General features: G+C 41.7%; 2 protein-coding genes across 4 annotated transcripts in view; both read left to right on the plus strand.

The window, feature by feature from the left end:
• Positions 1 to 864: 864 nt before the first annotated feature.
• Positions 865 to 5,530, plus strand: RPL24 (ribosomal protein L24). The gene is made up of 6 exons (XM_025913129.2): positions 865 to 982; positions 1,107 to 1,182; positions 1,717 to 1,827; positions 3,873 to 4,009; positions 4,414 to 4,477; positions 5,408 to 5,530. The coding sequence occupies exons 1-6, from the start codon at positions 978 to 980 to the stop codon at positions 5,486 to 5,488; spliced, it is 474 nt and encodes a 157-aa protein (XP_025768914.1). The 5' UTR covers positions 865 to 977; the 3' UTR covers positions 5,489 to 5,530.
• A 3,926-nt stretch (positions 5,531 to 9,456) lies between these two features.
• Positions 9,457 to 19,843, plus strand: part of ZBTB11 (zinc finger and BTB domain containing 11) — a 32,591-nt gene continuing 22,204 nt past the window's right edge. Inside the window, exons 1-2 of one of the 3 annotated variants that reach the window (XM_025913418.2) lie at positions 9,457 to 10,410; positions 18,139 to 18,374. In XM_025913418.2, the coding sequence (XP_025769203.1) occupies positions 10,101 to 10,410; positions 18,139 to 18,374 (546 nt within the window). In that variant the 5' untranslated portion in view covers positions 9,457 to 10,100. Of the gene's footprint in view, positions 10,411 to 11,692; positions 14,058 to 16,246; positions 16,816 to 18,138; positions 18,375 to 19,843 lie in introns of those variants that run through there. The other 2 variants (XM_086675554.1, XM_086675555.1) reach the window with 2 other exon arrangements.

Raw genomic sequence — 19,843 nt, forward strand, 5'->3', positions numbered from 1 at the left:
CAGCCACTTCACTGGACTTTGCAAATTTTTTCCACTACCTAGTTACCGATCCCTTTAGAGTGAGCGGCTTGTGTAGGTAGCATAGACCAATCATTACATTTTTGTTTCCTAGTCAAGTACTCCAACACTCAATTCAAGGATTGTCTCTTGCCACTCCCCATCATATGCTAGTTTCTAGCCACAGAAGGGCTCAAGCAATTGAGGCACTGATCCTCCCAGTGGGCTTGGCTAGAGCTCCCTTTTCCAAGCCTCCAGGCAAGGGCTTTGCCCTTCTCTGTGCAACTGCCAGCCGGCCCCTGGGCTGCAATAGACAGAAATAGAAACCTAGCTCTTCCAAGACAGGCAGTTGTCATTTTGCAATGCTTCAGCCCTTATAATAGGGATTTTGTAAACTGAATAAACTAATATATGTAAATACTTTAGCACAATTCCTGGCACAGAAAGAGAACTCAGTGAATGTTAATTATAATTAATGCAAGGGGGCATCATATACAATTTGATTAGCAAGGCGTGGGAGACAGTTCAGATGTCACTACTATTTTGCAAATGGTGAAATTATTAAACTTTAATTTTGTTGGTCGAGATAATGGGCCAACACGGAAGGCAAAATGTGACTTTAAGTTTTACCTGGGAGTATTATCTGCAAGTCACTAAAACTATAAAATGTAGAGTTCACATTCTGTGCAGCAGGACGATGACTCTAGGACACCTGACCGTAGAAGAGACAGGAAGATTCGGAAACCAACCGCCAGCCTAGTGACGTTTACTTCCTGGCTCACAGAACCCGCTCAGCCTCCAGAGTGAGGAGGGGGCGGAGAACACCCAGATCAGTCTCTCCGGGAGGTAGACGTCATCACCAAGCGCCGGGGTCAGGGACGGGAATTGGGGGAGGAGATTGCCTCACTGCCTTATAAGGCTTCTTCCCATGATCCTCTCTTTCTCTTCACCATCTTTCCGTCTTCCCGGCTGCCGCAGCCATGAAGTGAGTGAAAGTCTTAGGTCCCAATCTGCTTCCATCGTCGGGCAGAGCACCTCTCCTGCACTGCGGGTTTGGCTTCTCCTCGCCGTAGACACCCTCTCTAATGGGCTTTTGCTTTTTGTTACAGGGTTGAGCTGTGCAGTTTCAGTGGGTACAAGATTTACCCTGGACATGGGAGGCGCTACGCCAGGACCGACGGGAAGGTGAAGGGCCGCGTCGCCTAAACGTAGCTTGTGCTCCTTAGAGAGACCGGTCTAATTCAGTCTGAGCGTGTTCATTTACCACCATCATTCTTGGTCCCTGGAAGGCTTGTTTCCGGTACCCTGTGTGCTGTGGTTGTTAGGATCAGAAACCTCTAGGTGAACCGTTTTTGAGGTTTGATTTAGTGTGAGGTCGGAAATTAAGAGTTGGGGTTACTTAAATGCCCCAGGAAATGGACCATCAAAGTATCTCGCTATTTTTCGGGCACCGATGCCTCCTGGAGTTTGATTACCCCAACCTTTCCTGCGGAATGAGCTTAAGTTTCCCCGCTCTGTGTACAAGACGGGACGGAACTCGAAGGCCTCGGTGGTGCCCACCTGTGCCAGTTGTGTGACACAAGCGTTTTGGGCTCGGTGGGCCAAATGAAGGGACAGAACTTGAAAATTAAGAGTTTTGGGGGGAAAAAAAAGAGTTTTGAGCTCAGCTTTCTGCCTTTTTTAGTTAAGTAGGTAACTACTTTGAACTTGTTACTACAGGTTTTCCAGTTTCTTAATGCAAAATGCGAGTCGGCATTCCTTTCCAAGAGGAATCCTCGGCAGATAAATTGGACTGTCCTCTACAGAAGAAAGCACAAAAAGGGACAGTCGGTAAGTAAAATGCACTTTCGATGTTGGGGGTGTGGTGGGGCTCTTAAGTTTAAACTCTCTAAGCATCAGTTGCCGCTCCGTAAAATTATGGTAAGTGGGACAGTATGTGAAAGCGCTCCTAAGCTGTACAGCAGCAAACAGTGAAGTGAACATGACTGATGAAAACAGTGTCTCCTTATATACCTTAGGCTCACAGTAATGCCGAGTTGAAATTTGAAATGTTGCCTGGCCAGAATCTGATACGTTATGCATAGTTGGGTTATAGGGCACCACGGAAGTATTTAAGGGGTTCCACTGGGTAGAAATTACTTAGGGGAACTTGGTTGTGAATATGTCTGTAGGATTAGTTCTGAAAGACATCAGTGGAGTCTTATAGCATACTATTTTGTTCTCATGACTGAAGGCTTCTTGAAGTGCTTTTTTGGAGTGATGGAATTTTTTGAGGAAGGTTTGAGTGCCATGGCAGTAAGGATAGTATTTCAGGACACTTGGAATATTTCCTGACACCTCCAGGATTAATGGCATCACTAGGTGTTGTGTGAATTTAGAAGGAAAAACTTACTTCTAACTTAATTTGAAAGTAGACTTAACACACCCATTAGGATAGTCATGATTTCAAGGGGTGGGGCGCGGGGATTACCAGTGTGGCTGAGGATGTGGAGAAATTGGAACCCTTGTGCATTGCTGAATTTAGGATGCTGCAAGCACTGTGGAAATGGCTTGGCAGTTTCTTAAAAAGTTAAATGAAACTGTGTCCAGCATCTACACCTCTAGGAACGTACCCAGGAGAATCGTAAGCAGGAATTTAACACAGATGACTTCTACGCTAATGTTCATAGCGCTATTATTCACAGCAGCCAAAAGATGGAAACAGCCCAAATGACCTATCAGTGGGTGAATGGATAACAAAATGTTACATAAATACAATGGAATATTATTCAGCCTTAACAGGCTGGCAAACAGCCAATATGGATAAACCTTGAAGAAGTTATGCAAAGTAAAGCCAGACACAGAAGGACAAATATCATATGATTACACCTTTATGAGGTATCTGTAATGGCAAATTCATAAAGACAAAGTAGAGGTTACCAGAGGCTGGGCAGGGGGAGGGAAGAATGTGGGGTTATTATTTAATGGGCTTGGGGTTTGGAAAGATGAAAAAGTTAGATGGATAGCGGTGGTGGTTGCAGAAAATAGTGAATATATTTAATGCCAATGAATTATATACTTAAAAAATGCTTTAAAACGGTCAATGTAATGTTAATGTATCTTTTATTAGCAAAAGTTTGAATTTTACAGTTTCAATTCCTGGACATTCCCTAAGACTTGGTAGCTTTCCTGTCATAAATCATTTTCCAATTGACTTTTTTTTCAGTGACAGTACTTTAAGTAAAAACAAAATAGGTGAGTTGAGGTTTGGTAATTTTTTTCTAGAAGTAAATTCTTTAACATAAACAGTCGTATTAAAATCACTTTTGAGGTAAGTACTCTCCAGCCAACTTCATTAATTTGACTTTGTCTTTTTAAAATAGTAAAAAATGGCCAGGATTTGCAAGAGATAATTTAATCAGTCTATAATTGGAAAACTTACCTGCATATTGCAGTATTTTACACATAGATATTTTTTATATATTTTCAAATGATTGCATGAATTATTTTTTTGTTGAATATTGCTATGATCTGAATGTATACTCCTAAAATTCATATGTTGAAACCTAACTGCCAAGGCGATGATATTAAAGGTGAGAACTTTGGGAGGCTCTGCCATCAGGAATGGCACTAGTGCTCTTATAAAAATGCCCAAGAGCGCTCTCTTGCTCCCTTCAACATGTGGTGATACAGCTACAATAGGAAGAGGGTCCTCACATGACCATGCTGGAATCCTGACTTCAGTCTCTAGAACTGTTGGAAATTTGTTGTTTATCAGCTACTCAGTCTGATATTTAGTTGTATCAGCCCTAGCATACTAAAATACAAATCTTAATTGTTTCCCCCATATCCATGAACAAGATTTATAAGTGTGCTTCCATCTTTTTGTTTCATAGGAAGAAATTCAAAAGAAAAGAACCCGCCGTGCAGTCAAATTCCAGAGGGCCATCACTGGTGCATCTCTTGCTGATATAATGGCCAAGAGGAATCAGAAACCTGAAGTTAGGAAGGCTCAACGAGAACAAGCCATCAGGTAAGGAAGTCTTTGTTATGAGCATTTCAGCTATTGGGATGAATTGTAGGTTATGACTGAATTTATAGGCATAGGGATCTAATCTGATGTTTTGTGTTTTGATACTTGAATCTATATTGAAATTGTCAGTCCTAAATATTGAGGTTTAGTAATACAGAAGCTTATAGTGTATGCTTAATGATTTGTTGAAATTCTATATGCAAATAAGGCTGCTGTACAATTTCTAATCTATGTTAAGCTGACTTGGTTAATATTTATTGACAAACTCTTTGGATTTATCCTACGAATAATTGCAGGTGGGGAAGGAAAGTGATAATCTGCTTTCCCCAAACACTCTAGCTCCTTGTTAATCTGCATTCTTAAGGAGTAAAGCACTTTGCCTTAAGTTATTTTTAACCCCACAGGGCTGCCAAGGAAGCAAAAAAGGCTAAGCAAGCATCTAAAAAGACCGCAATGGCTGCTGCTAAGGTAATTGTGAGATTGTCTTGGATTTCTTATTTAAAATAACAGGAGGAGGGGCCCTGATTGGCTCAATCATTAGAGCATGTGACTCTGGATCTTGGGATTGAGTTCAAGCCCCACATGGGGCATAGAAATTACTTAAAAATAAAATTTTTAAAAAATAATACTAAAGTCACATAAGAAAATTTACTTTTTAATCCAAATTGTGGTTAATGAAAGTTTCAAGGTGTTTTGTTGTTGTTAAGTTTATTCCTTTTGAAAGAGAGGGAAAATCTCAGGCTCTGTGCTGCCATTGCAGAGCCCAACTCAGGGCTTAAACGCATGAAACTGAGCCGAAACCAAGAGATCCCCAACTGACTTGAGTCACCCAGGTGCCCTGAAAGTTTCAAGTTTTTAAGGAATTTAGTGCAAGGACCCAATCAAAATGATGTTCCTAACTGGTTTCCTGGGTGGTTGATTCAGAGCTCCCTCTGCCAGAGCCAAATGAAGTCTGTTGGTACCAGAAATTGGGGAAGGGGAAAATAAAGGTGGCTTTTGTTGTTAAAGTTTATTTTGAAAAGCTTTAAATAATAGTGCAGAGTTTGCCCAGCTTTTCTCAATGTTATCAGTTTCAATAACCATAGTAAAATTTTCAAAACCATTGGTTTTAGAGAACTAGTAGTGTCCTTTTTCTGTTCTTAAGACACCGTTCAGGATCCCATACTGCATTTAGTTGTGTCTCCTCACTTAACTCCTCCAATCTGTGACAGTATCTTTGTTTTTCATTTACATATCCTATAGAGGTAGACTTCTAACTTTTCATGGGGAGGCTGGCACTTAAGAGTAATAGGAATGCAGTTAAATAATAAGAAAAGCAATCTAGGATACATAGAGAATCTGGACATAAGTGATTGAAAAACTTGTATGGAATAATGTCGCATGTTAATCTTTTTACAGGCTCCTACGAAGGCAGCACCTAAGCAAAAGATTGTGAAGCCTGTGAAGGTTTCTGCACCCCGAGTTGGTGGAAAACGCTAAGTTCGCAGATCAGATTTTTAAATAAATATCTGACTATAACTAGATTGTGGTGGATTTTTTTACTATAAAAATAGGTAGGGGCTCCTGGGTGGCTCAGTTGGTTAAGTGTCATGTCAGACTTTGGCTTAGGTCATGATCTCCATGGTTCATGAATTGGAGCCCTGAGTCAGGCTCTGTCCTGACGGCTTGGAGCCTGGAGTTTGCTTTGGATTCTCCCTCTCCTCCCTCTCCCTGTCCCTCCCCCCACCCCGTCTCTCTCAAAAAATTTTTTATTAACAAAACAGGCATATTGTGCCTACATAGTAATAGCTGAACTATAGAGTTAAGAATTTGAGAACTAGGTTTTTTTTTAATACAATGTTTTTTAAATGTTTATTTTCAGAGAGTGCAGGCATGTGAGTGAGGGAGGGGCAGAGACGATTCTAAGCAGTCTTTGTGTTAGTGCGTGTCAGCACATAGCCTGACAAGGGGCTCAACCTCAGGAATCATGAGATCATGACTGGAGCCGAAATCGAGTTGGAAGCTTACCTGACTGAGCCACCCAGGTTCCCCAAAAGTAAATCTTTTCAATGAATTTCTGTTGTTGAGTTACTCTTCCATGGTAAACATTTATTTTATATTGGGTTTGCCCTTCACCTATTACCATCAGTTGATAGCTGAATTGAAAGTGCATAAAACTTGGGGCACCTGGGTAGCTCAGTCCCTTAAGCCTGCAACTTCACTTAAACCTGCAACTCAATCTCAGATCTTGATCTCAAGGCCATGAGCTCAAGTCTAGTGTTGGGCTCTACGAGGGAGTTGGAAGTCTACTTTATTATTATTTTTTAGTTTATTGTCAAATTGGCTTACATCATCCAGTGCTCATCCCAACAAGTGCCCTCCTCAGTGCCCATCACCCACTTTCCCCCACCTCCCATCAACCCTCCATTTGTTCTCTATATTTGAGTCTCTTATGGTTTGCCTCCTTCCCTCTCTGTTTTTCCCCCTTCCCTTCCCCCATGGACTTATGTTAAGTTTCTCAAGATCCACATGAGTGAAAACATCTTTCTGCGACTGACACGTAGCATAATACCCAGCATAATACCCTCCAGTTCCATAGCTGCAAACGGTATGATTATGTCTCCTCTCTCTGCCCTTTGCCGCTCGCACTCACATTCTCTCAAAAATGAACATTAAAAAAAAAGTACTTAAAACTTCAACTGTACTCTTAAGCCGCTCTTTTTTTTTTTTTTCAACGTTTTTTATTTATTTTTGGGACAGAGAGAGACAGAGCATGAACGGGGGAGGGGCAGAGAGAGAGGGAGACACAGAATCGGAAACAGGCTCCAGGCTCTGAGCCATCAGCCCAGAGCCCGACGCGGGGCTCAAACTCACGGACCGCGAGATCGTGACCTGGCTGAAGTCGGACGCTTAACCGACTGCGCCACTCAGGCGCCCCTACCACTCATTTTTTCCAGAAATAAGTTTGAAGAGTACAACTTTGTTAGCACGTGAATATGCTTACAAATTCCCAAGGTGGTTTGTTGAGCTGGGAATTAGAGCCATGTTAAAATTGCAAGAAAAACCAGTAGCCTGCTGATACTCTAGATAATGTGTGTGTAAAATGTGACAAGGAAGAGTAATTTATGTTAATAGGCTTGTACTTCTGGCATCTGGGTGGCTCAAGTCAGTTAAGCGTCAGACTTCGCTCAGGTCATTATCTCACCCTTTGTGAGACTGTGATGACAGCTCCAAGTCTGCGTTGGATTCTCTGTCTCCCTCTCTCTTTGCCTCTCCCCCACTCGTGCTCATCCTCTCAAAAGTAACTAGGGGCGCCTGAGTGGCTCAGTGAGTTAAGTGTCTACTTCAGCTCAGGTCATGAACTCCAGTGAGTTCAAGCCCCACGTGGGGCTCTGTGCTGACAGCTCAGAGCCTGGAGCCTGCTTTGGAATCAATCTATGTCTCCCTCTCTGTTCCTACACCACTTGCACCAAAAATATTGAAAAAAATTTTTTAAAAAGTAAAAAATAAATCCTGTTATGTGCCACTGCCAAGTTGGAAAGCTACAAGTCGCATCCTCATTTGAGAAACATGCTTTTACATATAGAAATACTAGGTGAAGGTAAAAATCAGACCTCAGCATTCCTCCCCCCATCCCCTCCATGCTATCCAAAGTGATAGAATTATTCTGTCTAGTGCATGTTAAATTCAAGCATTGTTCTGGGTGTTAGGAATAAATAAAATAGCCCTTTTGGGGGACTTGAAAACTAAAATTCTAACATCAATTTAAGAAATGTGCAAATCCACTGGCTCTTGCTTAGAAATCTCTAAGGTTTTGCTTGGAAATTTTTTTCATTTATTGTGTAATTTTTTTTTCTGAAACAACAAGGAAAATAAGACCATTATTTAGCTGTGAACAAGGAAACTTAACCAACGAAACTACCCAACTTGAGTTCAGAGCTAGATTCCTAATTTTGGGATACAGGAAAAAAATGTCCTTTTAAATCACTGCTTTTCTGGCTTACATGACTTAAGGTGAAACTGTCAATTCTGATTGCCCTTGATTCCTGGGTAGCCTGCAACCCAGGAGGAACTAGAAATAAATAGTAAGTACCTGTCTAGAAGGGTGGCAAGTTTAGCTTTTCTCAGGAAGACAATTAGTCCACCTGTAAAACCTTTTCTCCACATTGGCCCAAAGGCAATTCAAGTACAGTGGCTTCTAAATGCTTTTCACAGGTTTTGGCAGAAACTGAATTGGGTAATTTAAGTTTTTCTCCACTTCCACAACTTTTTAAATCTATTTTAAGTTAGTTTTTTTTTTGTTGTTTGTTTTTTAAAGAGCTGCAGCTATCTTAATGTTTATTTTTGAGAGAGAGAGACAGAGCATGAGTGGTGGAGGGACAGAGAGAAGAGAATCCAAAAAAGTCTCCAGGCTCTGAGGTGTCTGTCAGCACAGAGCCCAAGGTGGGGCTTGAACTAATGAATAGACCATGAAAACATGACATGAACCGAAACCAGCTGCTTAACCAACTGAGCCACGCAGGTGCCCCTTAAATTTAGTTTTAAAGGAAGTCGATTTCACAGTATAAGCGTGATGGTGCTGGCCCAGCACAGTTCATGGAGGGTTGATTTGGTATCTGCTTTGGGTGGCCCACTCCAAAGAGCGGAGAGGACGCATCTCTACCTTCTAATTCCTCTTCCTTTCCCCAGCTGTCTCAGTCTGGGTTGAGTGACCCTAAGTAAATACCTGGTCTGGTGGTTATGTCTTTCCTATATATGTCTGGGAGCTCAGGTACCTACAGCCAGAATCTTATTCAAGGATGCTGCCTCAAGTATCTAAGCCACCTGTCAATTCCCGCAACCTCAACCGCAAGTACCGCAGAGATTGGGTGCCATCCTATTTTTTGAGCCCAGTGCATTCACCTGTTTACCTCTTAACATGTCTCCGCAGTGTCAGAGAGCCTGACCCAGCGACTGCAGACTCCAGGCTGGGGGCAGAGGGGGAGGGTTGACCTGGAACTAGCAAAGCACTGTCAATGCCAGACCCCAGTTGTCGAGTAGGATGTTCTGGGCCTGTAGTCTTGTCTGCGCTGCAGATTCAACCAACGGATGGGTGGTGGCATGGGCCATTGCTCCCGCCTACCCGCTAAAGATGTGAAACAGGACCCGCACTGTACGCTGGAAGATGCATTTCAGGTCGCCTTGGTCTTTTATGCATTCGGTAAATGTTGGGTGTAAAATGGAGAATCCCCCCCCCCCCCCCAGCTTATGCAAAAATACATGGAAATGAAGCTGTAAGAGTGCTATCTACTCATTGCCAACATCATTACCTTCAAATATAGAAAACTGCCCCTATGTTAGACGGTCATTCGAGGAAAATCCCGACAGTTCCATGGCTGATTTGGAGCCAACACTTTAAGTCTGGAAATTATAATTCTTATCACTGAAGGACTCAGATTTCAAACGTTTACCTGTAAAATAAATTTACATGTGAATGCGGCTATCTTTGGTCTTGTGTCCATAGGCTTACATTTTACTAAGATCCTCAAAATCTTATGCTTTTACGTTGTTGGGGGGGTCTCCGAAGGTAATCGGGGTAAAAAAAACCAGACTCCTCCACACCTTGGTGTATATCCGACGGGAAATCAACAGCCCACCAACTCCCACACGTGCTCAGAGCAAGGGAAAGAAGGAAAAAATGAAAAGGGAAACTGCCAGGACTTAAGATGTCTGCTCAAAGCAGTCTTCGGTCTCGAAGGAAAGGCCTACCCTCTTCCAAAATGTCCGCCCGCAGTCCTGACGTCACCCGGATGGCTTCATCACTCCAGAAAGCCTGTGCGCTCCAATCAGGACTCAGTCCCCTCACCCACTGCCCTTGATCACGTCACTTCCGGTGGTGCAGCAGCCATTTTGTCAGTCGCCAGCGGATCCCGCGCGCTGGAGAAGTGCAGTTCCCCCTGGTTACCAGCTCGTCGGTTCTGCCTTTGCGCTGCGGGCGCCGTCGAAGAGCACTCACCACAGATACAGCCATTCCTCCCTACAGTGCCGCCGCCGCTGTTGCATCCGTCCGGAGCTAGTGCGCTGTCTTCCTCCCCCACCACTGACAGGCGCCCTTAGGGAGCCGCCGTCAGAGATGTCAAGCGAGGAAAGCTACCGGGCCATTCTTCGCTACCTGACAAACGAGCGTGAGCCGTATGCTCCGGGCACGGAGGGCAATGTCAAGCGTAAAATCCGCAAAGCGGCCGCCTGCTATGTGGTGCGCGGTGGGACCTTGTACTACCAGCGGCGGCAGCGGCACCGCAAGACCTTCGCGGAGCTGGAGGTAGTGCTGCAGCCCGAGCGGCGCCGGGGGCTCATCGAGGCGGCGCACCTGGGCCCGGGCGGCACTCACCACACCCGGCATCAGACCTGGCACGACTTGTCCAAGACTTACTGGTGGCGAGGTAGGACCTCGCCCGTGGCGAGGGGGCGGGCGGCGGCCTGTTGTCCAGGCAAGGCCCGCTGGCGGAGGCGGGCTTGCTTGCGCACGAGCGAGTTGGAGGGTCCCAGACGCCCCTCGCCCACCCAGCCGGCGCTCGCGGCGGAGCGGCTGCCAGGCGGAGCCGAGAGGGTGGGGGACGCGTAAGGAGCCGCACTTCCCACAGGAAGGAGGCCGGGGAAGCTGGGGGCGGGCCCTGGCCCGGGGTGGGGCGAAGGGGGCTTCCCCGGGGGCCGGGCCAGCCGCCGGGAGGGGCCCGGTCGTGCGGGCTGCGGCAGGCCCGCCTCCTTCGGCGGTGCTGGAGGCGGTGGCTCCTGCCCTCCCGGACGCTCCAGGGCGGCGATCGAGCGGAGCTACGTCTGTGCCTTTTAAAATCTTGTTCCTGCTGATAGTCTGGGGAAGGGACAGTCTGTTCCAAGCCTGGGCTGCTTGCTTCAGCCGTTTGAGCTAGGATTTGGGCCTGCGGGTTTGAGGTTCTCTGGACCTGCTTGCCCGTATTCTTCGAATTGTGCTACTGCGGCGTAAATAAGCAATAATGCGATCACACAGCTCGTGCAGAGCTGATCTGAAATGACTATGGAAATAACTGTCTTCAACCTCGATTTTAGGGCAAGAATTCAATGTGAATAGCAGATGCCTTTCATTCTGAATGTTTTCATTTTCTTCCCTTTGATACTGTAGAAAGCGCTTTGGAAACTGAGGCACTATGTACACTCCTGAAAGATAAGGTTACTGTGGTTGTAACAGGAAATACTGCTCTTAAGTTTCTTGCCTGCTTGGGAACCAGGTTAAGGAATGAGGGCAAGGGTCTTTGGCTTCTTTCCCGCCCTCATCCTCCACAAATTTGATTTACATTCAAACTGTTCACTTGGAATTAGTGGAAGTTTGCAGGCCCTTAGGAGAGGTTTTGTAAGGAAGGATTCTGCCCTTCAGTCTCCTTATGGCTCAGGAGAAATTAACAGTCTGGGTTGCTTATCCGTGATTAAAGAAATTCGACTACGGACTAATTTCTGAAGTTCTTTTCAGTTCCTGAATTTTGTCATCAAGCCTATTAATTGACAAACTATTGGGTAGTCCTTCCTTTTGTTCCTTAAAGAGTTCTTGTGTGTTTTCAAAAAACGATCCAGCTCTATTGTTTGCTTAAATGCGTTCTCTTAATTTATTTTTTATTTTAAACCAATATTTGAATTAAATTCCTCTAAAGGGACAGAAGTGTGAAAGGTGAATACGGAGTAATTGCTGCCTTTTGTTAAAACTGATTTGGTCAGGCAATTGTTTTCCTGAGCAAATGTCTTATGTTTAATACTTTATGACATGTTGGCGCGCCTGGCTGGCTCAGTGGTTAGATCTTGTGACTCTTGATCTTGGGGTGGTGAGTTTCACTCCCACTGTGGGTGTAGAGATTACTTTTAAAAAAATAATTAAAAAATACTTTATGACATGTTAAAAATTAAAATATAGCTAAGTATCATTGATCAGACTTGTACATGCAGGCATAGTCTGAGCTCTTAATTTGTTTTCGTTTAATCTTGATAAAATCGTGTAAGGTGGAAATATTTATCTCTGTTTCAGCCATGAGAAAACTAAAAGCATCAGGTGGTTATATAGGTCAGAGGTCACACAGCTGACCTTTGTGATTTCATGCTCTTAACCACTATTATATGGTGCTGTAACGGTTTAGTGTTAAGAATTTTCATTCCCTAAACTTATTATCTGTGAATGATATTGAATGCAGTTTGTTTGAGTTTTTTGGTGTGCAGTGTCTTAAAAGACAAAAATTTTTAAAAATGAGACCATGTTTATGTTTAATTTAAAAATGAAAGAGATACATTTGTGGTTTGTCTACATTTGTAGAACTTAAGAGGCATTAAATGACTAGAACTGTTATTCTTGAAGTACCACACGTCAGTAGAGTAGTGAACCCCTGGCAAGGGAGGCCCTGAGATCCTTTCAGAAGATCCACAAAGGCAAAATTATTTTCATGATAATTCCAAGGCATTATTTGCTTTTTTTTCTAGTTGTTTTCCAAGTATACGGTGGAGTTTTCCAGAGGCTATGTGACATGTCATATATGGCAAATAAGTTGATTGCAGAAGCATATATGATAATCTGTCTTCTGTTAAGCCACACATTAAAAAGATTTTCAAAAATGTAAAGCAGTACCCCTCTTCTCACTATTTTTATGAAAATAGTGATTTTTCATAAAATGCTATTTTGTTGACATGTAATGAGTTTTTGTTATTTGATGATCTCATTATTTTTATTATTTTAGTCGTTCCTCCTTTCAAATAAGAATGTGGGGCACTTGGCTGTTGCAGTCCATAGAGCGTACAACTCTTGGTTGTGAATTCAAGCCCCACGTTAGGCATAAAGCTTACTTAAAAATAATAATAATAATAAAATAATTCATAATCATCAGAGAAGTTTGCTCTCAGTTATTAACTATTCATTTTATTTTTTTTAAAGTAGCTATTCATATTGATTCTTAGTACGTTAACACTTTGGTTGCTTCCTTGTTTATGTGTAAGATATATATATAATACAAAGCCATTGTAGACTATTTACCTGAAAGCTATTAAGAATTGATCAATGTAAGTGCCAAACAAACTGTTTCAGAGTCATAAGTTGTATCAAGGACTGTTTAATGAGATTCATAATTTATTTTGTTTTTTTTTTTTTTTTTGAAATGCTGCTATCATAAGATATATTCTAGTGCTCAGGCAAGTTTGTAGCAATTTTCCTCCTTTGAGTACAGTTGAGAAACTGTGGTTCATGCCTAGAAGTTTACATATAACAAATTTCAGAATGTAAAATGTTAATAATTATTCTCAATGCCCCTCCCCCCCCCCCCCCCCCCCCCACATAAACCTCTTATTTCATCTTGTATTGAAGTCTGTGCTGGAGTTTCAAAGTGATTCTCTTCCCTGCCTCCATCAGATGCTGATGCTAGGTATCTACAGTGAAATGCTTCCAGAATGTAAAGAAAGAATTAAATTAGGAGGGGGAAACAAAGATTAAACTGGCCAAAAAAAAAAAAAAAGTTAGCTACCTGTAGAAGTCCCTACCCCAAGAACTGATTTTTGTTTTAGAATAATGGGATAAATGGATGCTGTTGTTAGGGAGCCTAGAAGAGGTTGTAATCTCCAGAAAATCCACCAAAAACTGGGTCTTTATAACCATAACTAACCACCTGTAACCTCTTTGAAGAAAACAAAACAGAAGAATTCATATGCATGTAACCAGAAATGGGAGTCCCTGAACTGGGGTGGTCATTGTATCCAAAAATGATAGGGACGGAAGCTCTTGAAGAGCTGATAGGAGCAAAATTGTTCATTTTGGCAAATAGATCTCTGAAGCATTGGTTCTTGACCCAGGAACGATTTTGCTTCCCAGGAGATGTCTGGCTATGTCTGGAGACAGTTTTGGTTGTCATAACTCGTGGTGGTGGTTGAGGGGTTGCTATCCACATCTAGTTGGGTAGAGGGTAGGAATGCTTCTAAACGTGATACAGTAAGAATGGACAGGACAGCCCTCTACACCCCTCCCGCCACCAGCAAGAATCATCTGGCCCAAAATGTCAACACTGCTGAAGGTGGAAAACCCTGCCCTAGGGTAAGAAACTGTTCCTCAAATTGTTTTATTAGAGGACTACCCACTAAAGTCTTCATCTTTTTTTGTTTTGATTCTGTGCTCAGTGAAGAATCTTTTAATGGTAATCTTGATGTTTTATGTGGGGTTTTTGTTTTTTGCAGTACCAGAGAGGTTGACCAGGGAGTATTACCGTATTTAGCAAACACTTATGTAGTAGTTACTGTGTGTCATATAGTGTTCAAAGTGCTTTATAAATCTTAACATTAATCATAACACCATAGTGTAAGTATCATTACCCCCATTTTGCAGTCGATGACACGTAGGCACAGAGAGGTTTGGCATGGTCACCGAGCTAGTTAGTGGGTTCAGATTTTGCTGCATAAGTAGTTTCAATCCTTTTCAGTAATGTAGTAAATTAATTGTGTTTATATATTGATGTCTTTTTAGTGATTAACTTGAGGCAGTCTTTCAACTTAATCAATTCTGGATGAACTAGAAGTTAGATTTCTGAATCTTTAAAGCTAGATTTAAGATGATCCATCAAAACACTAACACTCAAGGGAGAGGACTTGAATATCAGGTGACTTTTGAGAAAACTGATTATCATACATTAAAATTTTTTCCTGTAGTTTTAATAATTTTCATCCTTTTCAAATGCTTCCTATGTAGTTTTTCCAATACCATTTGAACTTAGCAAGTTTATGGTGTAACCAGAGTTCTGCTATATGCAGAATATACTGAACGATGTAGAATCATAAAATGTTTAGAAATACATCCAAAGTTAATTAGGAAAGCATGCTGCCTTCTTTGTTTACTGTGAAGATGAAAACTTCCTCAGCACTACTTCTTATTCTTTAAGTATTTTTTTATGTTCATTCATTTATTTATTTAAATGTTTATTTTTGAGAGGTGAGGGGGAAAGAGCATGAGCAAGGGAGGGTCAGAGAGAGGGAGACACAGAATCTGAAACAGGCTCCAGGCTCTGAGCTGTCAGCACAGGGCCCAGCACAGGGCTCGAACTCATGAACCATGAGATTATGATCTGAGCTGAAGTTGGACGCTTAACTGACTGAACCACCCGGGGCACCCCTCTAAGTATGTTTTTTTACTTATAAATATGTATTCTCTTACATGTGTCATTTCCCACTCTTATACCCATTTATTCTTTTTACTGTAGTTGGCCTACAATATATTAGTTTCAGGTGTATAACTTAGCGATTCAACGATTATATACATAATGAATGTTTACCATGATAAGCTTAGGTATCATCTGTTGCCATGGAAAATTATTATTACCATATTATCGACTATATCTCCTATGTTGTACTTTTCATCCCCATGGTTTATTCCATGATTTATAGTTGGAAGTTTGTATTTGTACTCCTTTACTTTTTTTTTAGTTGTGGTAAGATATACATAATATAAAATTTACTGTTTTAAGTGTACAGTTCAGAAGCATTGAGTACATTCACATTGTTGTGTGACCGTCACCAATTTTTCATCACCCCAACCCATTCACTTTTTTTTTCTTTTGACAAAGAGAATGAACTTTTTTTTTTTTCCAACTTTTTTTTTATTTTTTTTTATTTTTGGGACAGAGAGAGACAGAGCATGAATGGGGGAGGGGCAGAGAGAGGGAGACACAGAATCGGAAACAGGCTCCAGGCTCCGAGCCATCAGCCCAGAGCCCGACGCGGGGCTCGAACTCACGGACCGCGAGATCGTGACCTGGCTGAAGTCGGACGCTCAACCGACTGCGCCACCCAGGCGCCCCTTTTTTTTTTTTTTTTTTTTAAGTAAGCTTTACGCCCAATGTGGGGCTTAAACCCATGACCCTGAGATCAAAAGTGGCATGCTCTACCAAATGAGCCAGCCAAGCACCTCTTAATTATATGTAAAATATAATTTTACTCTTAATTATTTATGTAATTATATGTAAAATATATGTGCATCCAGCCTTTTTATCATTTTTAAAAATCTTCTCACTGTATAGACTTTTATTGACTGTAACATACAGGTATAGACTTTTATTGACTGTAGCATTTTCAGACATTAGAATATATTCTCTAAATACACACACATAAATGCCTTTTTATGGAAGTTTTATTTAATCCTGACCCAGTATTTTCTGAGTTATGTTCCGGGCAGAGGGGGCGGGGAGTTGGGGGGTGGGGAGGATCTATAAGAAATAAATTTGGCACATTTTTGTTAAGCAGCTGTCTTCATTGTAGAACTCTTAGAGCTTTGAATGTGATAATACCCATTATGTGTGTATAAAATGCAAATATAATTTTGTGAATTTATTAATCCAGTGTATACTTTTTTAGTAAGTATGGGACATAATACAATTTGAGAAACATTGCTTGAATATTACCCGAAGGTTGAAAGGAACCATGGTATAATTAGACATCTTGAAATTCTTTTCAGGAACTTATTATATACCTCTATATCATTTTAGCTAAGTAATGAGCCTTTTCATTTACATTTTACGTGGGGATTGTAGGGGGAGAATTTTCTGCCACAGTGTTGGATAAATGTATTCCTGGGTAAGTAGCATAATATACTGAAAATCAGATGGCTTTTGGAGACCCAGTAATGCAGTTTACTAGATGCAACTTGGGACAAGTTTCTTACCTCTTAGGCTTCATTCTTCTCATTTGTAGGATGGAAATTAATTGGTCCTACCTTGTAAGGAGGATGGTGTGCGTAAGCATTCTCCCTGCTCCTCACCCCTGCCCCAACATGCTGAACTAGAAGTTGAAATTCACGATAGGATCTTGTGAGTGGCTTGTGTACAAGCAACTTTTGTTAAGACTGTGTATGCTGTGGGGCACCTGGGTGGCTCAGTCAGTTAAGCTTCTGACTCTTGATTTCTGCTCAGGTCATGATCTCATGGTTCATGAGATAGAATCCTGCATTGGGGTCTGTACTGACAGTGCAGAACCTGCTTGGGATATTCTTTCTCTCTCTCTCTCTCTCTTTCTCCCTCCCTCCCTCCCTCTCTCCCCCCCTTCTCTCTCTCTCTCTCCCCCCCCTTTCTCTCTCTCTCCCCCCCTTCTCTCTCTCCGTCTTTCTCTCTCTCTCCGTCTTTCTCTCTCTCTCCGTCTTTCTCTCTCTCTCTCTCTCCCTCTTTCTCTCTCCCTCTCGCTCTCTGCCCCTCCCCCACTCGTGCTTTTTCTATCAAAATGAAAAAAAAATTACTGTGTTCCTGCTTTGTGCCCAGCATCATGCAAGGACCTAAAAACAAAACAAAACAAAAACTGTTATTTCATACAACCCTAAAATCTCATAGCTTTCAAAAATGAGATTTATTTTACACTCTCATTATGTTGCAATTTCACTCCACCTTTTTTTTTTTTTTAATGTTTATTTTTGAGAGAGAGAGAGTGTGAGTGGGGGGAGGACAGAGAAAGAGGGAGATACAGAATCCAAAGCAGGCTCCAGACTCTGAGCTGTCAGCACGGAGCTTGATGCAGGGCTCGAACTCACAAACTGTGAGATCAAGACCTGAGCCATAGTCAGGCGCTTAACCAACTGAGCCACCCAGGCGCCCCTCCTCCTGTCGTTTTTCATCTGCAATTCAGGCTAAATGATGGCATCCATCTGGAACATGTTATTTGAGAGAGGGGACGAAGATCAGATCACCAATGAGAAACAGGGCCTCTTAAAGCTTTTGCGACATGCCACACGTTATATTTATTTATATTTCATTGACCAAAGCAAATTGCATGGGAAATCCTGATGTTAGTAGGGTGGAGAGGTAATCACGTTATATAACTGTTCACGAAGGTCATATTGGCATTTTCATACAATTTCTATAGCATGAATGAGTTGCAGCTCTCATGGAAATGGGTACTGCTATGTAATCATATGGTGGGGAAGCAAATAACTAGGAATAAGCAAAAATAAGAATGGAAACCATCATCTGTAACCTTACATCTATGAAAACATGCACCTTGCATTCTCAAGAAATCACTTTTACAAGCTGTGTGTCCACACATAAGCACTCAAACATATCAGTGTACGTAGATTAAAGAACCAAAAATAATTTTCAAATGACATAGTATTAAATTCGACTTGATAATTTTTATTTTTATTCTAGGTATATTAAAGCAAGTGAAAGATTACATTAAACAGTGTAGCAAATGCCAGGAGAAGCTAGATCGGTCCCGTCCAATATCAGATACTTCAGAAATGTTAGAAGAATTGGGACTAGACCTTGAGTCTGGAGAAGAAAGTAATGAATCAGAGGATGATCTGAGCAATTTTACTTCAGCTCCAACTGCAGCCTCCAAGCCTGCAAAAAAGAAGCCAGTGTCCAAACATGAACTTGTATTTGTAAGTAGAACTTTCCATTCAGCTTTAACATTTGTAACTAATGTATTAGGTTTGTAGTCTTCGTGAATTTTTTCTTAAAGTACCAAAACTGCTTGACTGTTGAAAATTTAAGTAAGTCTTTAAAATTTAAGTAAGTCTCAAGTAATACACTCTGTTACTACATACACTAAAAGTATGCTAAGACTGCTTTTTCATTAATTATAATATTCCTGTAGTTAAGTCTCTTTAGAATGTAGGTTGTTGGTTTGTTGTTAATCATTCTTCTTGTCTTATTTTATTTCTTAAATGTTTGTTTATTTTTGAGAGAGCACAGGCGTGTGCCCGTGAGAGGAGAAGAGGAGCAGAGAGAGAGGGAGACAGGATCTGAAGCGGGCTCTGTGCTGAGAGCAGAGAGCCCAATAGGGGCTTAAACTCACGAACTGTGACGTGAGATCATGACCTGAGCCAAAATCAGACGCTTAACAGACTAAGCCACCCAGATGCCCCTCTTCCTGCCTTTTTAAATGGTATATTGGTGGGGCACCTGGGTCGCTCAGTGGGTTAAGCATTGGACTCTTCATTTCATCTCAGGTCCTGATCTTGAGGTTCATGAGATTGAGCCCCATGTTGGGCTCTGTACTGACAGTGAAGAGCCTTCTTGGCATTCTCTCTCTCCCTCTTTCTCTGCCTGCTTCTCTCTCTGTCTCTGTCTCTCTCTTTCTCTCTGAAAATTAAATAAATAAATAAATAAATAAATAAATAAATAAATAAATAAATGGTATATTGGTACAGGTAGACAATACGTTTCTGGAAACAATCTTTAGGTCATGAAACAAGGTAAATTAAACTGGCTAGGTCTTGGGGCACCTGGGTGGCTCAGTCAGTTAAGTGTCCAGCTTCAGCTTGGGTCATGATCTCACAGTTTGTGAATTTGAGCCCTGCTTCGGGTTGTCTCTGTCTCCTTTTCTCTCTCTCAAAAATAAACATTAAAAAAAACAAACAAACTGGCTGGGGCTTCTGGGTGGCTCAGTTGGTTGAGCGTCTTGACTTCAACTCAGGACATGATCTCACGGTTGGTGGGATCACTGCATTGGGTTTACAGCTGTCAGCATAGAGCCTGCTTTGGATCCTCTGTCCTCCTCTCTCTAGCCCTCCCCTGCTTACAGTCTCTCTTTCTCGAAAATGAATAAATGTTAAAAAAAAAAAATTGGCTAGGTTTTGTTTTTTTTTTACCTGCATTACTTTCATATACCATTAAGTTTCTGACTAGTAAATAAAGGCAGCAAGAAGTGAGATGCAGGAACATGGCAGAAAATAGTAAGAATGCTCTTTTAATTTAAATATATAGGTAATAAAGAATATCTGGCGGCTATTTATTCATATTAATTAATGGTGTCTTTAAAAGTGAATAATGTGTCACGTTTTAAATTCTGTTAAAGGTAGAAATACAGATGATACATAATACAACTCTTGGTCTTAAACTTATTTTG

Source organism: Puma concolor, chromosome C2 (genome assembly GCF_028749965.1).
Source record: "Puma concolor isolate L17-30 chromosome C2, mPumCon1.1.hap2, whole genome shotgun sequence".
NCBI classification, from domain to species: domain Eukaryota; kingdom Metazoa; phylum Chordata; class Mammalia; order Carnivora; family Felidae; genus Puma; species Puma concolor.

What these genes read in the sequence shown, in the direction of transcription:
- RPL24 (XM_025913129.2), top strand. An exon ending in AGCACAAAAAGGGACAGTCG is followed by an intron (nt 1,828 to 3,872) that starts GTAAGTAAAATG and finishes TTTGTTTCATAG; the next exon opens with GAAGAAATTCAAAAGAAAAG. An exon ending in CCGCAATGGCTGCTGCTAAG is followed by an intron (nt 4,478 to 5,407) that starts GTAATTGTGAGA and finishes ATCTTTTTACAG; the next exon opens with GCTCCTACGAAGGCAGCACC.